At 42.8% G+C, this 26071-nt stretch overlaps 1 protein-coding gene across 3 annotated transcripts in view; it reads right to left on the bottom strand.

Moving 5' to 3' along the window:
- Nucleotides 1–26071, bottom strand: part of ATL2 (atlastin GTPase 2) — a 361722-nt gene that overhangs the window by 148984 nt on the left and 186667 nt on the right. For all 3 annotated transcript variants that reach the window (XM_053711956.1, XM_053711958.1, XM_053711957.1), the window contains 3 exons: nt 25790–25894; nt 10602–10652; nt 1580–1636 (listed from right to left, as the gene is read on the bottom strand). In XM_053711956.1, the coding sequence (XP_053567931.1) occupies nt 1580–1636; nt 10602–10652; nt 25790–25894 (213 nt within the window). The remainder of the gene's footprint in view (nt 1–1579; nt 1637–10601; nt 10653–25789; nt 25895–26071) is intronic.

Below are 26071 nucleotides of genomic sequence, written 5' to 3'. Positions count from 1 at the left end.
CTGATTGAAACCGTATGAACTTGGCCCTCGCTAGCTGAGGCCAAGCCTTGAGAGCATTGAATATCGCTCTCAGTTCCAGAATATTTATCGGTAGAAGAGATTCTTCCCGAGACCAAAGACCCTGAGCTTTCAGGGATCCCCAGACCGCGCCCCAGCCCATCAGACTGGCGTCGGTCGTGACAATGACCCACTCTGGTCTGCGGAATGTCATTCCTTGTGACAGGTTGTCCAGGGACAGCCACCAACGGAGTGAGTCTCTGGTCCTCTGATTTACTTGTATCTTCGGAGACAAGTCTGTATAGTCCCCATTCCACTGACTGAGCATGCACAGTTGTAATGGTCTTAGATGAATGCGCGCAAAAGGAACTATGTCCATTGCCGCTACCATCAACCCGATCACTTCCATGCACTGAGCTATGGAAGGAAGAGGAACAGAATGAAGTATCCGACAAGAGTCTAGAAGTTTTGTTTTTCTGGCCTCTGTCAGGAAAATCCTCATTTCTAAGGAGTCTATTATTGTTCCCAAGAAGGGAACCCTTGTTGACGGAGATAGAGAACTCTTTTCCACGTTCACTTTCCATCCGTGAGATCTGAGAAAGGCCAGGACAATGTCCGTGTGAGCCTTTGCTTGAGGAAGGGACGACGCTTGAATCAGTTAAACACTAAAAAACTCTAAGCCATCTCCGTGGAGATGTTGCCTGTACAACGGCAAAGAGAATGACTGGGGTAGGCGGAGCCTAGGAGGGATCATGTGACCAGCTTTGCTGGGCTCTTTGCCATTTCCTGTTGGGGAAGAGAATATCCCACAAGTAAGGATGACGCCGTGGACCGGACACACCTATGTTGGAGAAAAAAAGATTAAACATGCCAGCAAACGTTTTATATAGCATATCTATAAGGGTATTACCCCTGAGAGTAAGCATGATACCAGTCGTTATTAAATCACTGTATTCAGGCTTAACTTACATTTATCAGGTATCAGCAGCATTTTCTAGAATTTCCAATCCTAGAAAAAATTATAACTGCACATACCTTATAGCAGAGTAAACTGCACGCCATTCTCCCTCTGAAGTTACCTCTCTCCTCAGACATATGTGAGAACAGCAATGGATCTTAGTTACAACCTGCTAAGATCATAGAAAACTCAGGCAGATTCTTCTTCTATCTCTGCCTGAGATAAAATAGCACAACTCCGGTACTATTTAAAAACAACAAACTTTTGATTGAAGGAAATAAACTATTTTTCACCACTCTCTCTTACTACCTCCATGCGCGTTGAGAGTTGCAAGAGAATGACTGGGTATGGTAGTGAGGGGAGGAGCTATATAACAGCTCTGCTGTGGGTGTCCTCTTGCAACTTCCTGTTGGGAATGAGAATATCCCACAAGTAATGGATGATCCGTGGACTGGATACACCTTACAAGAGAAAACTGTTTAGAAATGACATGTTTTCAAGTGAATATTAAATATGAAAACATGAATTGGTAATTTTTTAAAAATGCTCACATATGATGTAATTATTCAAAAACAACTTTTATAAAACCACAGTTAAAATTTTTTTTTAAATGAATGACTTTACCTGAAATGGCTTTGTATAAATTTCTTCCATTGCAAGACGACCATATTCTGTAAATAGCTAGATGTGATAAAATTAGAATCTAGGTCAGTAAAGATTTCAGAACTACTATATCAGTAAGACAGGTTTCACGTGAGACTTTCTGATCTGGATGCTAAAGAGATAGTAAATACCTTGACATTTTTTATATAATGTGTTTAGTTATGGGGAATGAAACAACTTTGCACTATAAAATGCATTTATTTTGCGCCCTTTCATGTAATTTAGCTTTGAAAATTAAGCCATTATGTAATTCTGATAAACTTTAAATTTACCCTGCTGATTTATGTAAGGCTATTTGTCCCTAACTGGATTTATCAGATAACAACAGCAAAACAATGCATTTGTTGCCAAGATTGTGATTGTGGCTAGCCTTGTTGTCTGTGGAATACACCCCTGATTGGCTCCTCCAAATAAAGCAAATGGTGGGTGGAGTTTGGCTAATAAAAAATAATTGCAGTAAAAAAAAAAAAAAAGATGTTAATTTGCTTTAAAAAATGTTAAGCTATAGAAACACGACAAAATATTTACTTTAAAAGGGACAGTTAACACAAAGTAATTTCAAGAAATTTCCAAGTTGCTAAATATGAAAAAAATAAATCAAATTTTCGCCGATTAAGATAACCCTATACAAGTGGTATCTTCTATATTTCTTTCAACTCGCAGGGAAGTTGCACAAGTTTAAATTCACTGAAATAACCACCACAATTTCTCGACTTATTGTGGTTACAAAGTCTAGCGACATCGCCAGAAGCGGGTCTCCCCTATATGATTGTGAATCTTTTATCCCTGCAGTGTACCAAGGGACAGAAATGAATAGTTCTCTTATTTAAGTATTTGCATGGTTATCCAGGATTTGCTTGTCTTCAGGGTACAGGGAGTGCAATGATTAGAGACTTTACATAAAGAGTCATTTTTTTTTTATAAATGTCTTAATGTTATATAGTTTTTAGAAAGAATATTAGAGGTAAAAAAAATATATGAACACCATGGCATAAACATCTTATTTATTCATCATAAAAAGGATCATATTCCATACTCAATTTTTTCCCCCTGGAAAAAAAAACCTTTGGAAAAAACATGTTTTTCCAGCCAGTTTTTCTGTTTTTTTCCTGGGGCCTTCCCCTCTCTAGTCCTTGGCCATCTGGCAGCAGTGTTTGCAGCAATGCTATACATAGTTGCAAATTGCTGCAATAGAGTGTCTGTAGCATTCTATTGCATAAGTATTTGTATGTATAACATTGCTATAAACATTATTGCAAACATTGCTGCCAGAAGGCTAAGGACACATGCATGCGCTCCTGAGCTTTCCTAGGATTACTCTTTAACAAAGGATACCATGAAAAACAAGCAAAATAGGAAAGTTGTTTTAAAATTGTATGCCCTATCCTATATATTTAAGTTTACGTTTGCCATTACTGCCCATTTAATTTACCTTTAAAGGGACAGTTCACCCAAACATTTTCTCCCCTTTAAATTGTTCCCAATGATTCATTTTACCTGCTGGAGGGTTTTAAATTGTTGCTCCTTTACCTCTATTTTGGCATTTGAAATAGCTGATTTAAAGGGACAGTCAAGTCCAAAAAAAACTTTCATGTTTCAAATAGGGCATGTAATTTTAAACAACTTTCCAATTTACTTTTATCACCAATTCTGCTTTGTTCTTTTGGTATTCTTAATTGAAAGCTAGACCTAGGAAGGCTCATATGATAATTTCTAAGCCCTTGAAGGCCGCCTCTAATCACATGCTTTTGTATTTGCTTTTCACAGCAGGGGAGAGCTAGTTCAGGTAAACCCTATAGATAACATTGTGAGCACGCCCGTGGGTTGTGGCAGACACTGCACTAATTGGATAAAATGAAAGTCAAAAGATAATAAATAAAATGTCATGTGATCAGGGGGCTGTCAGAAGATGTTTAGATACAAGTTAATCACAGAGGTAAAAACAGAATTTATGTTTACCTGATAAATTACTTTCTCCAACGGTGTGTCCGGTCCACGGCGTCATCCTTACTTGTGGGATATTCTCTTCCCCAACAGGAAATGGCAAAGAGCCCAGCAAAGCTGGTCACATGATCCCTCCTAGGCTCCGCCTACCCCAGTCATTCGACCGACGTTAAGGAGGAATATTTGCATAGGAGAAACCATATGGTACCGTGGTGACTGTAGTTAAAGAAAATAAATTATCAGACCTGATTAAAAAAACCAGGGCGGGCCGTGGACCGGACACACCGTTGGAGAAAGTAATTTATCAGGTAAACATAAATTCTGTTTTCTCCAACATAGGTGTGTCCGGTCCACGGCGTCATCCTTACTTGTGGGAACCAATACCAAAGCTTTAGGACACGGATGAAGGGAGGGAGCAAATCAGGTCACCTAAATGGAAGGCACCACGGCTTGCAAAACCTTTCTCCCAAAAATAGCCTCAGAAGAAGCAAAAGTATCAAACTTGTAAAATTTGGTAAAAGTGTGCAGTGAAGACCAAGTCGCTGCCCTACATATCTGATCAACAGAAGCCTCGTTCTTGAAGGCCCATGTGGAAGCCACAGCCCTAGTGGAATGAGCTGTGATTCTTTCGGGAGGCTGCCGTCCGGCAGTCTCGTAAGCCAATCTGATGATGCTTTTAATCCAAAAAGAGAGAGAGGTAGAAGTTGCTTTTTGACCTCTCCTTTTACCGGAATAAACAACAAACAAGGAAGATGTTTGTCTAAAATCCTTTGTAGCATCTAAATAGAATTTTAGAGCGCGAACAACATCCAAATTGTGCAACAAACGTTCCTTCTTTGAAACTGGTTTCGGACACAGAGAAGGTACGATAATCTCCTGGTTAATGTTTTTGTTAGAAACAACTTTTGGAAGAAAACCAGGTTTAGTACGTAAAACCACCTTATCTGCATGGAACACCAGATAAGGAGGAGAACACTGCAGAGCAGATAATTCTGAAACTCTTCTAGCAGAAGAAATTGCAACTAAAAACAAAACTTTCCAAGATAATAACTTAATATCAACGGAATGTAAGGGTTCAAACGGAACCCCCTGAAGAACTGAAAGAACTAAATTGAGACTCCAAGGAGGAGTCAAAGGTTTGTAAACAGGCTTAATTCTAACCAGAGCCTGAACAAAGGCTTGAACATCTGGCACAGCGGCCAGCTTTTTGTGAAGTAACACAGACAAGGCAGAAATCTGTCCCTTCAGGGAACTTGCAGATAATCCTTTTTCCAATCCTTCTTGAAGGAAGGATAGAATCCTAGGAATCTTAACCTTGTCCCAAGGGAATCCCTTAGATTCACACCAACAGATATATTTTTTCCAAATTTTGTGGTAAATCTTTCTAGTTACAGGCTTTCTGGCCTGAACAAGAGTATCGATAACAGAATCTGAGAACCCTCGCTTCGATAAGATCAAGCGTTCAATCTCCAAGCAGTCAGCTGGAGTGAAACCAGATTCGGATGTTCGAACGGACCCTGAACAAGAAGGTCTCGTCTCAAAGGTAGCTTCCAAGGTGGAGCCGATGACATATTCACCAGATCTGCATACCAAGTCCTGCGTGGCCACGCAGGAGCTATCAAGATCACCGACGCCCTCTCCTGATTGATCCTGGCTACCAGCCTGGGGATGAGAGGAAACGGCGGGAACACATAAGCTAGTTTGAAGGTCCAAGGTGCTACTAGTGCATCCACTAGAGCCGCCTTGGGATCCCTGGATCTGGACCCGTAGCAAGGAACTTTGAAGTTCTGACGAGAGGCCATCAGATCCATGTCTGGAATGCCCCACAGCTGAGTGACTTGGGCAAAGATTTCCGGATGGAGTTCCCACTCCCCCGGATGCTATGTCTGACGACTCAGAAAATCCGCTTCCCAATTTTCCACTCCTGGGATGTGGATAGCAGACAGGTGGCAGGAGTGAGACTCCGCCCATAGAATGATTTTGGTCACTTCTTCCATCGCCAGGGAACTCCTTGTTCCCCCCTGATGGTTGATGTACGCAACAGTTGTCATGTTGTCTGATTGAAACCGTATGAACTTGGCCCTCGCTAGCTGAGGCCAAGCCTTGAGAGCATTGAATATCGCTCTCAGTTCCAGAATATTTATCGGTAACAGAGATTCTTCCCGAGACCAAAGACCCTGAGCTTTCAGGGATCCCCAGACCGCGCCCCAGCCCATCAGACTGGCGTCGGTCGTGACAATGACCCACTCTGGTCTGCGGAATGTCATCCCTCGTGACAGGTTGTCCAGGGACAGCCACCAACGGAGTGAGTCTCTGGTCCTCTGATTTACTTGTATCTTCGGAGACAAGTCTGTAAAGTCCCCATTCCACTGACTGAGCATGCACAGTTGTAATGGTCTTAGATGAATGCGCGCAAAAGGAACTATGTCCATTGCCGCTACCATCAACCCGATCACTTCCATGCACTGAGCTATGGAAGGAAGAGGAACAGAATGAAGTATCCGACAAGAGTCTAGAAGTTTTGTTTTTCTGGCCTCTGTCAGAAAAATCCTCATTTCTAAGGAGTCTATTATTGTTCCCAAGAAGGGAACCCTTGTTGACGGAGATAGAGAACTCTTTTCCACGTTCACTTTCCATCCGTGAGATCTGAGAAAGGCCAGGACAATGTCCGTGTGAGCCTTTGCTTGAGGAAGGGACGACGCTTGAATTAGAATGTCGTCCAAGTAAGGTACTACAGCAATGCCCCTTGGTCTTAGCACAGTTAGAAGGGACCCTAGTACCTTTGTGAAAATCCTTGGAGCAGTGGCTAATCCGAAAGGAAGCGCCACGAACTGGTAATGTTTGTCCAGGAATGCGAACCTCAGGAACCGATGATGTTCCTTGTGGATAGGAATATGTAGATACGCATCCTTTAAATCCACCGTGGTCATGAATTGACCTTCCTGGATGGAAGGAAGAATAGTTCGAATGGTTTCCATCTTGAACGATGGAACCTTGAGAAACTTGTTTAAGATCTTGAGATCTAAGATTGGTCTGAACGTTCCCTCTTTTTTGGGAACTATGAACAGATTGGAGTAGAATCCCATCCCTTGTTCTCTTAATGGAACAGGATGAATCACTCCCATTTTTAACAGGTCTTCTACACAATGTAAGAATGCCTGTCTTTTTATGTGGTCTGAAGACAACTGAGACCTGTGGAACCTCCCCCTTGGGGGAAGTCCCTTGAATTCCAGAAGATAACCTTGGGAGACTATTTCTAGCGCCCAAGGATCCAGAACATCTCTTGCCCAAGCCTGAGCGAAGAGAGAGAGTCTGCCCCCCACCAGATCCGGTCCCGGATCGGGGGCCAACATTTCATGCTGTCTTGGTAGCAGTGGCAGGTTTCTTGGCCTGCTTACCCTTGTTCCAGCCTTGCATTGGTCTCCAAGCTGGCTTGGCTTGAGAAGTATTACCCTCTTGCTTAGAGGACGTAGCACTTTGGGCTGGTCCGTTTCTACGAAAGGGACGAAAATTAGGTTTATTTTTTGCCTTGAAAGGCCGATCCTGAGGAAGGGCGTGGCCCTTACCCCCAGTGATATCAGAGATAATCTCTTTCAAGTCAGGGCCAAACAGCGTTTTCCCCTTGAAAGGAATGTTAAGTAGCTTGTTCTTGGAAGACGCATCAGCCGACCAAGATTTCAACCAAAGCGCTCTGCGCGCCACAATAGCAAACCCAGAATTCTTAGCCGCTAACCTAGCCAATTGCAAAGTGGCGTCTAGGGTGAAAGAATTAGCCAATTTGAGAGCATTGATTCTGTCCATAATCTCCTCATAAGGAGGAGAATCACTATCGACCGCCTTTATCAGCTCATCGAACCAGAAACATGCGGCTGTAGCGACAGGGACAATGCATGAAATTGGTTGTAGAAGGTAACCCTGCTGAACAAACATCTTTTTAAGCAAACCTTCTAATTTTTTATCCATAGGATCTTTGAAAGCACAACTATCCTCTATGGGTATAGTGGTGCGTTTGTTTAAAGTGGAAACCGCTCCCTCGACCTTGGGGACTGTCTGCCATAAGTCCTTTCTGGGGTCGACCATAGGAAACAATTTTTTAAATATGGGGGGAGGGACGAAAGGAATACCGGGCCTTTCCCATTCTTTATTAACAATGTCCGCCACCCGCTTGGGTATAGGAAAAGCTTCTGGGAGCCCCGGCACCTCTAGGAACTTGTCCATTTTACATAGTTTCTCTGGGATGACCAACTTGTCACAATCATCCAGAGTGGATAATACCTCCTTAAGCAGAATGCGGAGATGTTCCAACTTAAATTTAAAAGCAATCACATCAGGTTCAGCTTGTTGAGAAATGTTCCCTGAATCAGTAATTTCTCCCTCAGACAAAACCTCCCTGGCCCCATCAGACTGGGTTAGGGGCCCTTCCGAAATATTATTATCAGCGTCGTCATGCTCTTCAGTATCTAAAACAGAGCAGTCGCGCTTACGCTGATAAGGGTTCATTTTGGCTAAAATGTTTTTGACAGAATTATCCATTACAGCCGTTAATTGTTGCATAGTAAGGAGTATTGGCGCGCTAGATGTACTAGGGGCCTCCTGAGTGGGCAAGACTCGTGTAGACGAAGGAGGGAATGATGCAGTACCATGCTTACTCCCCTCACTTGAGGAATCATCTTGGGCATCATTGTCATTGTCACATAAATCACATTTATTTAAATGAATAGGAATTCTGGCTTCCCCACATTCAGAACACAGTCTATCTGGTAGTTCAGACATGTTAAACAGGCATAAACTTGATAACAAAGTACAAAAAACGTTTTAAAATAAAACCGTTACTGTCACTTTAAATTTTAAACTGAACACACTTTATTACTGCAATAGCGAAAAAACATGAAGGAATTGTTCAAAATTCACCAAATTTTCACCACAGTGTCTTAAAGCCTTAAAAGTATTGCACACCAAATTTGGAAGCTTTAACCCTTAAAATAACGGAACCGGAGCCGTTTTGAACTTTAACCCCTTTACAGTCCCTGGTATCTGCTTTGCTGAGACCCAACCAAGCCCCAAGGGGAATACGATACCAAATGACGCCTTCAGAAAGTCTTTTCTAAGTATCAGAGCTCCTCTCACATGCGACTGCATGCCATGCCTCTCAAAAACAAGTGCGCAACACCGGCGCGAAAATGAGGCTCTGCCTATGCTTTGGGAAAGCCCCTAAAGAATAAGGTGTCTAAAACAGTGCCTGCCGATATTATTATATCAAAATACCCAGATAAAATGATTCCTCAAGGCTAAATATGTGTTAATAATGAATCGATTTAGCCCAGAAAAAGTCTACAGTCTTAATAAGCCCTTTTTGAAGCCCTTATTTACGATCGTAATAAACATGGCTTACCGGATCCCATAGGGAAAATGACAGCTTCCAGCATTACATCGTCTTGTTAGAATGTGTCATACCTCAAGCAGCAAGAGACTGCTCACTGTTCCCCCAACTGAAGTTAATTGCTCTCAACAGTCCTGTGTGGAACAGCCATGGATTTTAGTGACGGTTGCTAAAATCATTTTCCTCATACAAACAGAAATCTTCATCTCTTTTCTGTTTCTGAGTAAATAGTACATACCAGCACTATTTTAAAATAACAAACTCTTGATTGAATAATAAAAACTACAGTTAAACACTAAAAAACTCTAAGCCATCTCCGTGGAGATGTTGCCTGTACAACGGCAAAGAGAATGACTGGGGTAGGCGGAGCCTAGGAGGGATCATGTGACCAGCTTTGCTGGGCTCTTTGCCATTTCCTGTTGGGGAAGAGAATATCCCACAAGTAAGGATGACGCCGTGGACCGGACACACCTATGTTGGAGAAAAGTGTATTAATATAACAGTGTTGGTTATGCAAAACTGGGGAATGGATAATAAAGGTAAACACAGCCAGCAGAAGAGATTACACACTCAGTGGGGGGCATGATAGTTAAGTAATAAAATGATAATTTTCTATTCTCTCTATGTTTTGAGCTTTGGTTTTCTAGACAAAATATAAGATAAAGAAACAAGTCTGTGAATATAAAAGTGATAACATAATGAGATCTGGTATTACCTGAAGCTCAACCCATTGTAATAGGCTGTGGTTTAAAAGCACAAAACCACCTACTTCATATACACAAATAAACCAGAAAATGCAATTTCTCCTACATTTTATACTCTGCAGCTGGTATAGCAAGTCATAGAAAATACATTAATATAAAACAATTTTACAGTGTACTGCCCTTTAAATCTTGTCTAATTGCCAAGGCCAGGGATTGAGAACCACTGACCTAAATGACAACTACATACATGAAGAGGAAAAACTACAAGATGGGGTTGTTTCCTTCTTACCACATAGTGGAATAATGTCTAATGTTGCCAGCTGAGCTAGGATTTGTGTGTGCAATAAATAAAAGGTACATTCATTCATAAAGTTTATCTAAATGAAGGATAAAAGTATAATTGTGTTGCTCCGTTATACTAAACTAACACCCTCAGGCTGCCCACAGCAATTTTTTTTTTTTCCATGAGGGTGACGTTTCCACCTCTTATAAAATAGCCTTTCTAGCCATTTGGCACTCAATGGTTGAGTGTAGTATGGCTAGCACAGCTATTGGTTAAGAGGTGGAAACATCACCCAATGAAAAAAAAATGTAGTTTTTCAGTGGGCGGCCTCAGGGACCTAGTTTAGTGCACTGGTTTTCAATCATGTCCTCAGACCTCCCCAACAGGCCACATTTTGCAGAGATTTGAACTGGAGCACAGGTGAAATAATCAGCTGTTTAGTAAACATGGTTATTTTACCTGCTCTCAACTAAGGTAATCCTGAAAATCTGGCCTGTTGGGGAGGACTGAGAACAGGTTTGAAAACAAGCCGTTTAGTGTAACGAAGCAACAAAATAAAGATACCTTTTAACACTAGGATTTAAAATCACTTTACTGTAAATTTAGGATTCATTTTACTATAAAATTGCATGTTCTCTTACTAGGTACTTTTACAGTGGTGCACATATTTACCTGTAAATGCTGCAGATCATCTTCTTGAATGTTCTGGGATAAGTTATAAACCTACAAATATAACAAACAGAAGGTAAGGTTTTTAGAACTTGCAGTTAAACAATATGGCAGGGTTTAAAAAAACAATTTATGCTTACCAGATAATTTCCATTCCTTCTGTATAAGGAGAGTGCATGGCTTCATTCCTTACTTGTGGGAATACAGAACCTGGCCACCAGAGGAGGCAAACACACCCCAGCCAAAGGCTTAAATACCTCCCCCACTTCCCTCATACCCCAGTCATTCTGCCAAGGGAACAAGGAACATTAGGAGAAATATCAGGAGATAAATGGGGCCAGAAGAACATAATTTATGTAAGAACTTATCTGATAAATTCATTTCTTTCATATTGGCAAGAGTCCATGAGCTAGTGACGTATGGGATATACATTCCTACCAGGAGGGGCAAAGTTTCCCAAACCTCAAAATGCCTATAAATACACCCTCCACCACACCCACAATTCAGTTTAACGAATAGCCAAGAAGTGGGGTGATAAGAAAGGAGCGAAAGCATCAACAAGGAATTGGAATAATTGTGCTTTATACAAAAAAATCATAACCACCACAAAAAGGGTGGGCCTCATGGACTCTTGCTAATATGAAAGAAATGAATTTATCAGGTAAGTTCTTACATGAATTATGTTTTCTTTCATGTAATTGGCAAGAGTCCATGAGCTAGTGACGTATGGGATAGCAAATACCCAAGATGTGGAACTCCACGCAAGAGTCACTAGAGAGGGAGGGATAAAAATAAAGACAGCCAATTCCGCTGAAAAAATAATCCACAACCCAAATCAAAAGTTTCAATCTTTATAATGAAAAAAACTGAAATTATAAGCAGAAGAATCAAACTGAAACAGCTGCCTGAAGTACTTTTCTACCAAAAACTGCTTCTGAAGAAGAGAAAACATCAAAATGGTAGAATTTAGTAAATGTATGCAAAGAAGACCAAGCTGCTTTGCAAATCTGATCAACAGAAGCTTCATTGTTAAAAGCCCAGGAAGTAGAAACTGACCTAGTAGAATGAGCCGTAATCCTCTGAGGCGGGGATTTACCAGACTCCAAATAAGCATGATGAATCAAAAGCTTTAACCAAGAAGCCAAAGAAATGGCAGAAGCCTTCTGACCTTTCCTAGAAACAGAAAACATAACAAATAGACTAGAAGTCTTTTTGAAATCTTTAGTAGCTTCAACATAATATTTCAAAGCTCTAACCACATCCAAAGAATGCAAAGATCTTTCCAAAGAATTCTTAGGATTAGGACACAACGAAGGGACAACAATTTCTCTACTAATATTGTTGGAAGTCACAACTTTAGGTAAAAATTGAAATGAAGTCCGCAAAACCGCCTTATCCTGATGAAAAATCAGAAAAGGAGATTCACAAGAAAGAGCAGATAATTCAGAAACTCTTCTAGCAGAAGAGATGGCCAAAAGAAACAATACTTTCCAAGAAAGTAATTTAATGCCCAGAGAATGCATAGGCTCAAATGGAGGAGCCTGTAAAGCTCTCAAAACCAAATTAAGACTCCAAGGAGGAGAAACTGACCTAATGACAGGCTTGATACGAACCAAAGCCTGTACAAACAACGAATGTCAGGAAGATTAGCAATCTTTCTGTGAAACAGAATAGAAAGAGAAGATTTGTCCTTTCAAGGAACTTGCAGACAAACCCTTATCCAAACCATCCTGAAGAAACTGTTAAATTCTAGGAATTCTAAAAGAATGCCAAGAGAATTTATGAGAAGAACACCATGAAATGTAAGTCTTCCAAACTCGGTAGTAAATCTTTCTAGACACAGATTTGCAAGCCTGCAACATAGTATTAATCACTGAGTCAGAGAAACCTCTATGACTAAGCACTAAGCGTTCAATCTCCATACATTCAAATTTAATGATTTGAGATCCTGATGGAAAAACGGACCTTGAGAAAGAAGGTCTAGACTTAACGCAAGTGGCCAAGGTTGGCAACTGGACATCCGAACAAGATCCGCATACCAAAACCTGTGTGGCCATGCTGGAACCACCAGCAGAACAAATGAACGCTCCATCATGATTTTTGAAATCACTCTTGGAAGAAGAACTAGAGGCGGAAAGATATAAGCAGGTTGATAATTCCAAGGAAGTGACAACGCATCCACTGCTTCCGCCTGAGGATCCCTGGATCTGGACAGGTACCTGGGAAGTTTCCTGTTTAGATGAGAAGCCATCAAATCTATTTCTGGAAGCCCCCACATCTGAACAATCTGAAGAAACACATCTGGGTGAAGAGACCATTCTCCCGGATGTAAAGTCTGGCGGCTGAGAAAATCCGCTTCCCAATTGTCTACACCTGGGATATGGACCGCAGAGATTAGACAGGAGCTGGATTCCACCCATGCAAGTATCCGAGATACTTCTTTCATAGCTTGAGGACTGAGTCCCACCTTGATGATTGACATAAGCCACAGTTGTGACATTGTCTGTCTGAAAACAAATAAACGGTTCTCTCTTCAGAAGAGGCCAGAACTGAAGAGCTCTGAGAATCGCACGGAGTTCCAAAAGATTGGTAATCTCGCCTCTTGAGATTTCCAAACCCCCTGCGCTGTCAGAGATCCCCAGACAGCTCCCCAACCTGAAAGACTCGCATCTGTTGAAATCACAGTCCAGGTTGGATGAAGAAAAGAAGCCCCCTGAATCAAGTGGTGGTGATCTAACCACCAAGTCAGAGATAGTCTAGTATTGGGATTTAAGGATATTAATTGTGATATCTTTGTATAATCCCTGCACCATTGGTTCAGCATACAAAGCTGAAGAGGTCTCATGTGAAAACGAGCAAAAGGGATCGCGTCCGATGCTGCAGTCATGAGACCTAAAACCTCCATGCACATAGCTACTGAAGGGAATGACTGAAACTGAAGGTTGCGACAAGCTGAAATCAATTCCAGACGTCTTTTGTCTGTTAAAGACAAAGTCATGGATACTGAATCTATTTGGAATCCTAAAAAGGTTACCGTGTCTGAGGAATCAAGGAACTCTTTGGTAAATTGATCCTCCAACCATAATTTTGAAGAAACACCACTAGTTGATTCGTGTGGAATTCTGCAGAATGTAAAGACTGAGCAAGTACCAAGATATCGTCCAAATAAGGAAACACCACAATACCCCGCTCTCTGATTACAGAGAGTAGGGCACCGAGAACCTTTGAAAAGATTCTTGGAGCTGTCGCTAGGCCAAAAGGAAGAGCAACAAATTGGTAATGCTTGTCTAGAAAAGAGAATCTCAGGAACTGATAGTGATCTGGATGAATCGGAATATGAAGATATGCATCCTTTAAGTCTATTGTAGACATATAATGCCCTTGTTGAACAAAAGGAAGAATAGTCCTTATAGTCACCATCTTGAATGTTGGTATTCTTACATAATGATTCAAAATTTTTAGATCCAGAACTGGTCTGTAAGAAGGAAATATACTGATTAACCTGAATCATGGCAAATATAAGTATAAAACATATATTTAGAACTTTACATATAAAGTGCCAAACCATAGCTGAGAGTGTCATAAATAAGATAAAACATACTTACCAAAAGACACTCATCTACACAAAGTAGATAGCCAAACCAGTACTGAAACGAGAATCAGCAGAGGTAATGGTATATAAGAGTATATCGTCGATCTGAAAAGGGAGGTAGGAGATGAATCTCTACGACCGATAACAGAGAACCTATGAAATAGATCCCAGTTAGGTTGACCATTGCATTCAATAGGTAATACTCCCTTCACATCCCTGTCATTCACTGCACTCTGAGAAGAAAAACGGGCTTCAGCATGCTGCGAAGCGCATATCAACGTAGAAATCTAGCACAAACTTACTTCACCACCTCCATAGGAGGCAAAGTTTGTAAAACTGAATTGTGAGTGTGGTGGGGGTGTATTTATAGGCATTTTGAGGTTTGGGAAACTTTGCCCATCCTGGTAGGAATGTATATCCCATACGTCACTAGCTCATGGACTCTTGCTAATTACATGAAAGAAAACTAAACACAATTTAGGTCCGCCCTACAGAGAATACGGGCGGGGGCTGTGTACTCTCCTCATACAGAAGGAAAGAAAATTAAGCATAATTTATGTTTTCCTTCTTAATATAAGGAGAGTCCACTGCTTCATTCCTTACTTGTGGGAAACATATACCCAAGTACCAGAGGACACTGAATGAAAAGGAGGGTAAAAAGAGAGGCGGACCCTGTTCTGAAGGCACCAGAAGCAGCAAAACCTCTCTCCCAAAAGCAAAAACGTCATAATTTTGAAAAGGTATGTAAGGAGGACCAGGTAGCTGCCCTACAAATCTGATCCATAGAGGTCTCATTCTTGAAGGCCCATAGGGGAAGCCACTGCTCTAGCTAAATGAGCCTTAACCCTCTGAGGAGGCATATGACCTGCTGTCTCATAAGCTAAGCGAATAATGCTCCTCAACCAAAAAGATAAGGAAGTGGACGAGGCCTTCTGCCCCCTAAGCTTCCCAGAATAGACAACAAACAAATAAAAAAGGCTGTCTAAACGCCTTTGTAGCCTGAAGATAGAACTTCAAGGCCCGAACCACATCCAAATTATGAAGTAACCGTTCCTTCGCAGGAGGAGGATTAGGACACAAGGAAGGAACCACAATCTCTTGATTGATGTTGCGATCTGAAACGATCTTAGGAAGAAAACCTAACCCAATACGAAGAACAGCCTTATCAGCATGAAATACTAGGTAAGGAGGCTCACATTGCAAGGCAGCCATTTCAGAGACTCTACGCGCCGAAGCAATAGCCAGTAGAAAAAGAACCTTCCAAGACAGTAATTTTATGTCGACTAGATGCATAGGCTCAAACGGAGCCTTCTGCAAAACTTTAAGAACAAGATTTAAACTACAAGGAGGAGCGCTAGATCTAAAACACAGGCCTGATTCTAGTCACAGCCTGAACAAAAGACTGAACATCTGGAAGCTCAGTGAGCCTCTTCTGCAGTAAAACAGAAAGGGCCAAAATCAGTCCCTTAAGGGAGCTAGCAGAAAGGCCCTTCTCCAGACCATCCTGGAGAAAAGAAAGAATCCTGGAAACCCTGACATTATGCCAGGGGAATCCACGCTCTTCACACCAGAATAAGTAGGTCCTACACATCTTATGATAGAAGCAACGAGTAACCGGCTTACGAGCTTGAAAGAAAGTATCAATAACTTTCTCAGAGAAACCTCTCTTGGCTAGGACTAAGCGTTCAATCTCCACGCAGTCAGCCTCAGAGAATCTATATTTTGATGATCAAAAGGACATTGTTCCACATCCTTCGCGGCCACGATGGAGCAATCAGTATCACTGATGCCCGCTCCTGCTTGATGCAGGCCACTACTCGAGGAAGGAGAGATAATTGCGGAAAAGGGTATATGAGACTGAACCTCGAAGGCACCACTAATGCATCTATTAGCTCCGCCTGAGGATTCCTGAATCTCGACCCATAGCTGGGTAGCTTGGTATTGAGACGAGGCGCCATGAGATCTATCTCCGGAGTCCCCCACTAAAAGGATTGTCTGCTAAGAAAATCCGCTTCCCAGTTGTCCACACCCGGAATTTGAATTGGTGACAGCAAACAGTTGTGGGCCTCCACCCACTCCATAATCTGAGATACCTCCCTCATTGCTAGGAAGCTCCTTGTTGCTCCTTGGTGGTTGATGTAAGCCACTGAGGTGATATAGTCTGATTGGAATCTGATAAACTGGGACGTACCCAGATAGGGCCAAGCCTTCAGAGCATTGATCGGAAGAGAGCTCTCCTCCCAAGACCAAAAGCCCTGAGCCTTCTTGGCTCCCCAAACTGCTCCCCATCTTGAGAGACTCGCATCTGTTGTCACAATCTCCCAGGATGGTCTTAAGAAGGATGTCCCTCGGGAAAGGTGATCTGGACAGAGCCACCAAGAGACCGAATGATTGCAGTTCCACTGTCTCAGCATGCACAGCTGTAACGTTCTGAGACAGAACCTGGCAAAGGGAATTATGTCCATGCTGGACACCATGAGACCAATAACCTCCATACACTGTGCCACAGAGGGCCTTGAGGAAGTCCGGAGGGCAAGACATGCCGAAGCCAGCTTGTAGCGTCTCTGGTCTGAAAGAAATATCCTCATAACTAGCGAGTCTATTATCGTGCCAAGGAATTCTACCCTGGTGCTTGGAGTAAGAGAACTCTTTTCTAAGTTTAGCTTCCATCCATGGGATCGAAAAAGAGAGAGATGAGATTCTGAATGTTCTTCCGCTAGACAAAAAGATGGTGCTTGTACCAAGATATCGTCCAAGTAAGGTGCTACTGCAATGCCATGGGTTCTGATCACGGCCAAGAGAGCCCCCAGAACCTTTGTGAACATTCTCTGGGCAGTAGCTAGGCCAAACGGAAGAGCAATAAACTGAAAGTGCTGGTCCAGGAAGGCAAACCTTAGGAAATTAATGTGTTCCCTGTGGATTAGAACATGAAGGTAAGCATTCCTCGGATCTATAGTGGTCATAAACTGGCCTTCCTGAATTAAAGGAAGGATGGACTTTATCGTCTCCATCTTGAAGGAAGGGACACTGGGAAAAATTTTTAAGCACTTTAGGTCCAGAATTGGGCAGAAAGTTCCCTCCGTTTTTGGGACCACGTAAAGGTTTGAATAAAACCCCAAACCTCTTTCTTCGATAGGCACCGGGACAACAACTCCTAAGGAGGATAGATCCTGAACGCACCCTAGAAAGGCATCCCTCTTTTCTGGTCTGGTAGACAGATTAGAGAGAAGGAATCTGCCCCTTGGCGGATGAGATTTGATGCCTATCTTGTATCCCTGAGATAGCACCTCCAGGACCCATGGATCCTGTACGTTCTTGAACCAGGCGCCTAAAAAAACCCCAGAATTTATGTTTACCTGATAAATTTCTTTCTCCTACGGTGTGTCCGGTCCACGGCTTCATCCTTACTTGTGGGATATTCTCATTCCCAACAGGAAATGGCAAAGAGAGTACACAGCAAAGCTGTCCATATAGCCCCCCCTCTGGCTCCGCCCCCGAGTCATTCGACCGACGGTTAGGAGAAAAAGGAGAAACTATAAGGTGCCGTGGTGACTGTAGTGTACAGAAAAATAAAAATTTTAAACCTGACTAAAAGCCAGGGCGGGCCGTGGACCGGACACACCGTAGGAGAAAGAAATTTATCAGGTAAACATAAATTCTGTTTTCTCCTACATTGGTGTGTCCGGTCCACGGCTTCATCCTTACTTGTGGGAACCAATACCAAAGCTTTAGGACACGGATGAAGGGAGGGAACAAGTCAGGTAACCTAAACGGAAGGCACCACAGCTTGCAAAACCTCTCTCCCAAAAACAGCCTCCGAAGAAGCATAAGTATCGAATTTGTAAAATTTGGCAAAAGTATGCAGAGAAGACCAAGTCGCTGCCTTACAGATCTGTTCAACAGAAGCCTCATTCTTGAAAGCCCATGTGGAAGCCACAGCTCTAGTAGAGTGAGCTGTAATTCGTTCAGGAGGCTGCCGTCCGGCAGTCTCATAAGCCAATCGGATGATGCTTTTTAGCCAAAAGGAAAGAGAGGTAGCAGTAGCTTTCTGACCTCTCCTCTTACCAGAATGGACGACAAACAAAGAAGATGTCTGTCTGAAATCCTTTGTTGCTTCTAAATAGAATTTTAAAGCACGAACTACATCTAAGTTATGTAACAAACGTTCCTTCTTTGAAACTGGATTCGGACACAGAGAAGGAACAACTATTTCCTGGTTAATATTCCTGTTGGAAACCACCTTTGGAAGAAATCCAGGCTTAGTACGTAAAACTACGTATCTGTATGGAATACCAGATAGGGTGAAGTACACTGCAAAGCAGACAATTCGGAAACTCTTCTAGCAGAAGAAATAGCAACCAAAAACAGAACTTTCCAAGATAGTAATTTAATATCTATGGAATGCAAAGGTTCAAACGGAACCCCTTAAAGAACTGAAAGAACTAAATTTAGACTCCATGGAGGAGTCATAGGTCTGTAGACAGGCTTGATTCTAACTAATGCCTGTACAAACGCCTGTACATCTGGCACGGATGCCAAACGTTTGTGCAACAAGACAGACAGAGCAGATATCTGTCCTTTTAGAGAACTAGCTGACAAACCTTTATCCAAACCCTCTTGAAGAAAGGAAAGTATCCTAGGAATTCTAATTTTACTCCAAGAGTAACCCTTGGATTCGCACCAACAGATATATTTTTGCCATATCTTATGGTAAATTTTCCTAGTTACCGGTTTTCTGGCCTGAACCAGAGTATCTATAACTGAATCTGAAAATCCACGCTTAGATAGAATCAAGCGTTCAATTTCCAAGCAGTCAGTTACAGAGAAACTAGATTTGGATGTTCGAATGGACCTTGTACTAGAAGGTCCTGCCTCAACGGTAGCTTCCATGGTGGAGCCGATGACATATTCACCAGGTCTGCATACCAAGTCCTGCGTGGCCATGCAGGAGCTATTAGAATCACCGAGGCCTTCTCCTGTTTGATCCTGGCTACAAGCCTGGGAAGGAGAGGGAACGGTGGAAACACATAAGCTAGATTGAACGACCAAGACGCTACCAATGCATCTACTAGTGTCGCCTTGGGATCCCTGGATCTGGACCCGTAGCGAGGAACCTTGGAGTTCTGACGAGACGCCATCAGATCCATATCTGGAATGCCCCATAGTTGAGTTAACTGGGCAAAGACCTCCGGGGGAAGTTCCCACTCCCCCAGATGGAAAGTCTGACGACTCAAATAATCCGCCTCCCAGTTGTCTACTCCTGGGATGTGAATTGCAGATAGATGGCAGGAGTGATCCTCCGCCCATTTGATGATCTTGGATACCTCTCTCATCGCCAGGGAACTCTTTGTTCCTCCCTGATGATTGATGTACGCTACAGTCGTTATGTTGTCCGACTGAAATCTTATGAACCTGGCCTTCGCTAGTTGAGGCCAAGCCAGGAGCGCATTGAATATCGCTCTCAGTTCCAAAATGTTTATCGGGAGAAGAGACTCTTCCCGAGACCATAGACCCTGAGCTTTCAGGGAGCCCCAGACCGCGCCCCAGCCTAAGAGACTGGCGTCGGAAACTCATTCCCTGAGACAGGTGATCCTGAGCCAACCACCAGAGGAGTGAGTCTCTGGTTATCTGGTCCACTTGAATCTGAGGAGACAAGTCTGCATAATCCCCATTCCACTGTTTGAGCATGCACAGTTGCAATGGTCTTAAATGAATTCGAGCAAAAGGAACCACGTCCATTGCCGCAACCATTAGTCCTATTACCTCCATGCACTGAGCTATGGAGGGCTGAGGAATAGATTGAAGAACTCGACAAGCGTTTAGAAGCTTTAACTTTCTGACCTCTGTCAGAAAAATCTTCATTTCTACAGAGTCTATTATTGTTCCCAGAAAGGGAACCCTTGTGGATGGAAACAGGGAACTCTTTTCTATGTTCACCTTCCACCCGTGAGATCTGAGAAAGGCTAAAACAATGTCTGTATGAGCCCTTGCTTTGGGAAGGGACGACGCTTGAATTAGAATGTCGTCTAGGTAAGGTGCTACTGCAATGCCCCTCGGCCTTAGGACCGCTAGAAGGGACCCTAGCACCTTTGTGAAAATTCTGGGAGCAGTGGCTAAACCGAACGGAAGAGCCACGAACTGGTAATGTTTGTCCAGAAAGGCGAACCTCAGGAACTGATGATGATCTTTGTGGATAGGAATATGCAGGTATGCATCCTTTAGGTCCACGGGAGTCATATATTGACCCTCCTGGATCGTTGGCAAAATCGTCCAAATGGTTTCCATTTTGAATGATGGAACTCTGAGGAATTTGTTTAGAATTTTTAAATCCAGAATTGGTCTGAAAGTTCCTTCTTTTTTGGGAACTACAAACAGGTTTGAGTAAAAACCCAGAGCTTGTTCCGCTGTTGGTACTGGGTGTATCACTCCCATCTTTAATAGGTCTCCTACGCAATGTAAGAATGCCTGTCTCTTTATCTGGTCTAAAGATAAGCGAGACATGTGGAACCTTCCCCTTGGAGGAAGTTCCTTGAACTCTAGAAGATACCCCTGAGAGACAATTTCTAGTGCCCAGGGGTCCGGAACATCTCTTGCCCAAGCCTGAGCAAAGAGAGAAAGTCTGCCCCCTACTAGATCCGGTCCCGGATCGGGGGCTACCCCTTCATGCTGTCTTGGTAGCAGCAGCAGGCTTCTTGGCCTGTTTTCCCTTGTTCCAGCCTTGCAATGGTTTCCATGCTGGTTTAGGCTGGGAAGTGTTACCCTCTTGTCTAGAGGCTGTAGAGTTAGAAGCCGGTCCGTTCCTGAAATTGCGAAAGGAACGAAAATTAGACTTATTCTTAGCTTTGAAAGGCCTATCCTGTGGGAGGGCATGGCCCTTTCCCCCAGTGATGTCTGAAATAATCTCCTTCAATTCTGGCCCGAAAAGGGTCTTACCTTTGAAAGGAATATTAAGCAATTTTGTTTTGGACGACACATCTGCCGACCAAGATTTTAGCCAAAGCGCCCTGGGCGCCACTATTGCAAAACCTGAATTTTTCGCCGCTAATTTAGCCAATTGAAAAGCGGCATCCAAAATAAAGGAATTAGCCAACTTTAGTGCGTGAATTCTGTCCATGACCTCATCATATGGAGTCTCCTTTTGGAGCGAATTTTCTAGTTCATCGAACCAAAAAGACGCCGCCGTGGTGACAGGAATAATGCACGAAATTGGTTGAAGAAGGAAACCTTGCTGAACAAAAATCTTTTTAAGCAATCCTTCCAATTTTTTATCCATAGGATATTTGAAAGCGCAACTGTCTTCTATAGGAATAGTTGTGCGCTTAGCTAATGTTGAAACTGCCCCCTCTACCTTAGGGACCGTTTGCCATGCATCTCTTCTGGGGTCGACAATGGGGAACATTTTCTTAAATATAGGAGGGGGAACAAAAGGTACGCCTGGCTTCTCCCACTCCTTAGTCACTATGTCCGCCACCCTCTTGGGTATCGGAAAAGCGGCAGCGTGCACTGGGACCTCTAGGAATTTGTCCATTTTGCACAACTTCTCTGGAATCACCAAAGTATCACAATCATCAAGGGTAGCTAGCACCTCCTTAAGCAGAGCGCGGAGATGTTCTAGCTTAAATTTAAATGCCACGATATCAGGTTCTGCCTGCTGAGAAACTTTCCCTGAATCAGAAATTTCTCCCTCATACAGACCCTTCCTCACTGCCAACTCAGATTGATGTGAGGGTATAGATAAATTATCGTCAGCGCCTACTTGCTCATCCTCTGTATGTAAAACTGAGCAATCACGCTTTCTAGGAAATGTTGGCAGTTTGGATAATTATCCATTACTGCTGTTAATTGCTGCATAGTAACGAGCATTGGCGCGCTAGATGTACTAGGTATCGCCTGCGCGGGCAAAGCTGGTGTTGACACAGAAAGAGAGGATAATGAACTATCCCCACTACCTTCATTTAAAGAATCATCTTGGGCAACATTATTAAATGTGACAGTACTGTCCTTACTCTGTTTGGACGCCATGGCACAATTCGCACATACATTTAATGGGGGAACCACCTTGGCCTCTATACACACAGAACATAGGCTATCTGAAGGTACAGACATGTTAAACAGACTTAGGCAGGTTTTTAATGCAATAAAAACAATTTTAAACAAAACCGTTACTGTCTCTTTAAATAATAAAAAGAGCACACTTTATTTCTGCATGATCGAAAAAACATGAAGGAAATATCCGATCTTTATGAAATTTATACCCCAGTGTCTTAATGCTTTAAAAAGGATTGCACACCAAATTTCAAGTCTCTTAACCCTTAAATGACCAAACCGGAGCTAATAATCCCAATTGATCGGTTAAAATACACTACAGTCCCTGCCACAGACTTTGCTGCGGCTTTTACCTTCCTTAGGGGTTATTAACAACAGAAATAAGCCTCTCTGAGTCCTTTTCTAAGCCACTAGACCTCCTCACGTGAAGCTGCATGCACTGCCTAGAGAAAGTAACTGCGCAACTGAGGCGCGAAATGAGGCCTCCTCCCTCTGCATTCCAGAGTGAAGGGGCCTTTCTGACAAGATTCTAAACAACTGCCAGGCGAAAATAAACGTCCCCAAAAGTGTTTCAAAGTTTGTCAAACACTCCAAATGTCAAATAAACATGATAAAAATCAATCGATTTAGCCCACAATAGTGTCAACCAGCATAGAGCCCAAGATATAAGCCTTAATTCAGTAACCGAGTCTAAGAAAATGGCTTACCTATCCCATAAGAGAAAACTGACAGTCTTCTAGCAGTACTAGGTCTTGTTAGAAAAGTGACTGATCATAACTGAAGCAGATAAGCCTGCAAACTGTTCCCCCCAACTGACGTTCACTGGTTTCAACAGTCCTGCGTGGGAACAGCAATCGATTTTAGTTACTGGTGCTAAAATCATACTCCTCTTTTAACAGAAATCTTCATCACTTTCTGTTGTAGAGTAAATAGTACAAACCGGCACTATTTTAAAATAACAAACTCTTGATAGAAGAAATAAAAACTACAACTAACACCACATACTCTTTACCATCCCCGTGGAGATGCTACTTGTTCAGAGCGGCAAAGAGAATGACTGGGGGGGCGGAGCCAGAGGGGGGCTATATGGACAGCTTTGCTGTGTGCTCTCTTTGCCATTTCCTGTAGGGAATGAGAATATCCCACAAGTAAGGATGAAGCCGTGGACCGGACACACCAATGTAGGAGAAACAGTCCCTTCTGGACTAAGGGAAGGATAGACCTTATCGCCTCCATCTTGAATGAGGGGACGTTCAGAAACTTGTTTAAAGCACTTTAGGTCCGCGTGGAGACAGCGCCATCTACGTTAGGGACGGAACCCCACAATTCCAATTGAGAGTCCGGAACCGGGAACAGTTTCTTAAAGGCAGACAAAGGAGTGAAGGAAGAACCAATCCTCTCCCATTCGTTCTTAATAATGTTTGCCATCTTTACAGGAACAGGGAAAGTCTGAGGAACAACCCTGTCTTCATGCTTGGCCTCTGGAACCTCTAAGGTAGCCAGAACTTCCTTTAAAAGAAAGCGCAAGTGTTCCAGCCTAAATCTAAAATCTGGTTCCTCTGCAATCGGAGGCTTAGAGGCAGCCGATTACGACCCAGAAAATTCACATTCTGAAGTATCAGAAAGATAACAGTCTATCAGCTTTAGCCAATAAACTAGATGATGATGACCCCCTGGGAAGGATAGCAATATTTGACCTTTCGCTTGAGCTTAGCAGGGCGAAGTAAAGCACTAATGGCCGCAGACACCGCCATTTATAACTGCACAGTGAAGGCCCCCTCCAGATGGAGTATCAGGCGTGCTATGGGAAACTACATGCGTATTTGGAGATGAAAGCAGGGTGCGCACCTCACTGGACGGGGACCCCTCAGAGGTGGAAGGCTCAGTGGTATCAAACATGTTAACCTTTTTTGACAATCACTTTTTCTAGGCATGTGGGACATAATTGGGAGGGCGGGTATACCTCGGCCTCCTCACAATATAAACAGGCCTTAGCCTTAGGTATAGAGGGAGTAACCCTCTAAAACGCCAGAGTCCTCCATAGCTATGGGCTATGTCCTAATACAACAATAACGAACGTTATATAAAATATAAAAACGGCACCTTTATACCCCCAATGGCTGGGGCACTCACCACCTCCTATGACCCAGGCACACAGAGTAAACCGATTCTCTTCGATAACCAGCACGGTCAGGGAGTAGGAAGTGAAACTATGACCGCACTCGGCCACATGGAGCGCAACATAGGACCGCCTCCGCTAAGGAAAAGCATGCCAAGCCTGTAAAGCTGCGCAGCACTAAAGTGAAAGTAACCTGTATGTTCCAACCTCCGCCTATGAGCCTCACACAACTCAGTATAATCAGATAAAAATGTATGAGACTAATCCCCACTGTTCAATATTCCCCCCTTTAGGAGATATTAACCCTTGATTCCATACAGTAAAATGCAGCCACACTGTGACCCTCTTCTTGCGTTATGTGTGTATAATAAATGAAACAATCTTACCGGAATCTATGCCGTGGAACAGAAACACAGCCTCTAAAGTTTGACAGTCCTGTAGCATCGAGCATGACATGGACTTGAGTGATGGAAGCAGGCAGTGAAACTCGTCAACACTGATTGCTTAGGAGCTGTTAATAAGAGTCTGGATGGGTTTGCACAAAGACTCTCCCTGCATCTCCAGACTTCAACTTTCGTTAATGCTCTCACTGAGAGGCTGACAAGACTACTTAAAACTCCAGTCCCATTTCGAAGGGTAGATACCCTTTATAAGGAACTACTCCGAATCTTCTGACACTTCTCTGCCAACCTCATGTGACGAAAGGCAAAGAATGGCTGGGCTATGAGGGAAGTGAGGAAGGTATTTAAGCTTTTAGGTGGGGTATCTTTGCCTCCTCCTGGTGGCCAAGTTCTGTATTCCCACAAGGAATGAAGCAGTGGACTCTCCTCATATTAAGAAGGAAAGAATAAATAAATGGCAAGTTACTGCACTAAGATAACTGTACTCTGCAGTTTGTCTACTGCTTTTCTTTCTAGATCAGTGTAGGTATCAAACGATACAGCATACAGTGGATTTCACTTTGGTGCACGTGAAGACTCGGGTTTGCTGCCTTAACTAAGGTAATCAATGATGCAATGGTCAACAGCACTCCAATATAAAAGTTCACTTTATTGTAGGTAAGATAAAACGGAACAGTGACGTTTCGGGGGTTCTCCCCTTATTCATACAATCATATGATTAAGGGGAGAACCCTGAAACGTCACTGTTCCGTTTTATCTTGCCTACAATAAAGTGAACTTTTATATTGGAGTGCTGTGGACCATTGCATCATTGATTACTTTCTAGTTCAGAGTGTACACAAAAAGTGCATATTAAAAATAGCTCTTCCAGCTCCGACACTTAGAAATAAAAAGCTGGGCATGATAAGGTGCCCTTCTGGCTCGGACGGGTGAAACTAGGGTAAAAATCCATTAGTATAAAAGAAAAAATTATTAAAAGTACAAATAAAAAGGTTCTGACATACTTAGATATTGTTCAACATGGAAAATTTACCTGCACAGAACTGGTCATAGTGCTTAAAGCAAACACCGTTGCACAATCTTTAATTGTGGACTGGCTATCAAAGGCTCCTTGGGTATCCATAAGAATAACAGCAACCTGTAAAAAAAAAACAAAAAAAAAACCACAAGAATATTTAACTGCAAGTTTCTGGGGGTTGAAAATCATATAGCAGTGGTGCTGTTGCTTATTGTTTTTGTTTGCTGTTGGGATTGAGCAATGTGCACACTGGAAACGGGTATACTAACAGAAATGCTGTGCTCAAGGTGGGTTTTC

The sequence above is a fragment of the Bombina bombina genome, chromosome 4, assembly GCF_027579735.1.
Source record: "Bombina bombina isolate aBomBom1 chromosome 4, aBomBom1.pri, whole genome shotgun sequence".
Taxonomy (NCBI): Eukaryota; Metazoa; Chordata; class Amphibia; order Anura; family Bombinatoridae; genus Bombina; species Bombina bombina.
This window is presented reverse-complemented; position numbering and strand designations above follow the sequence as displayed.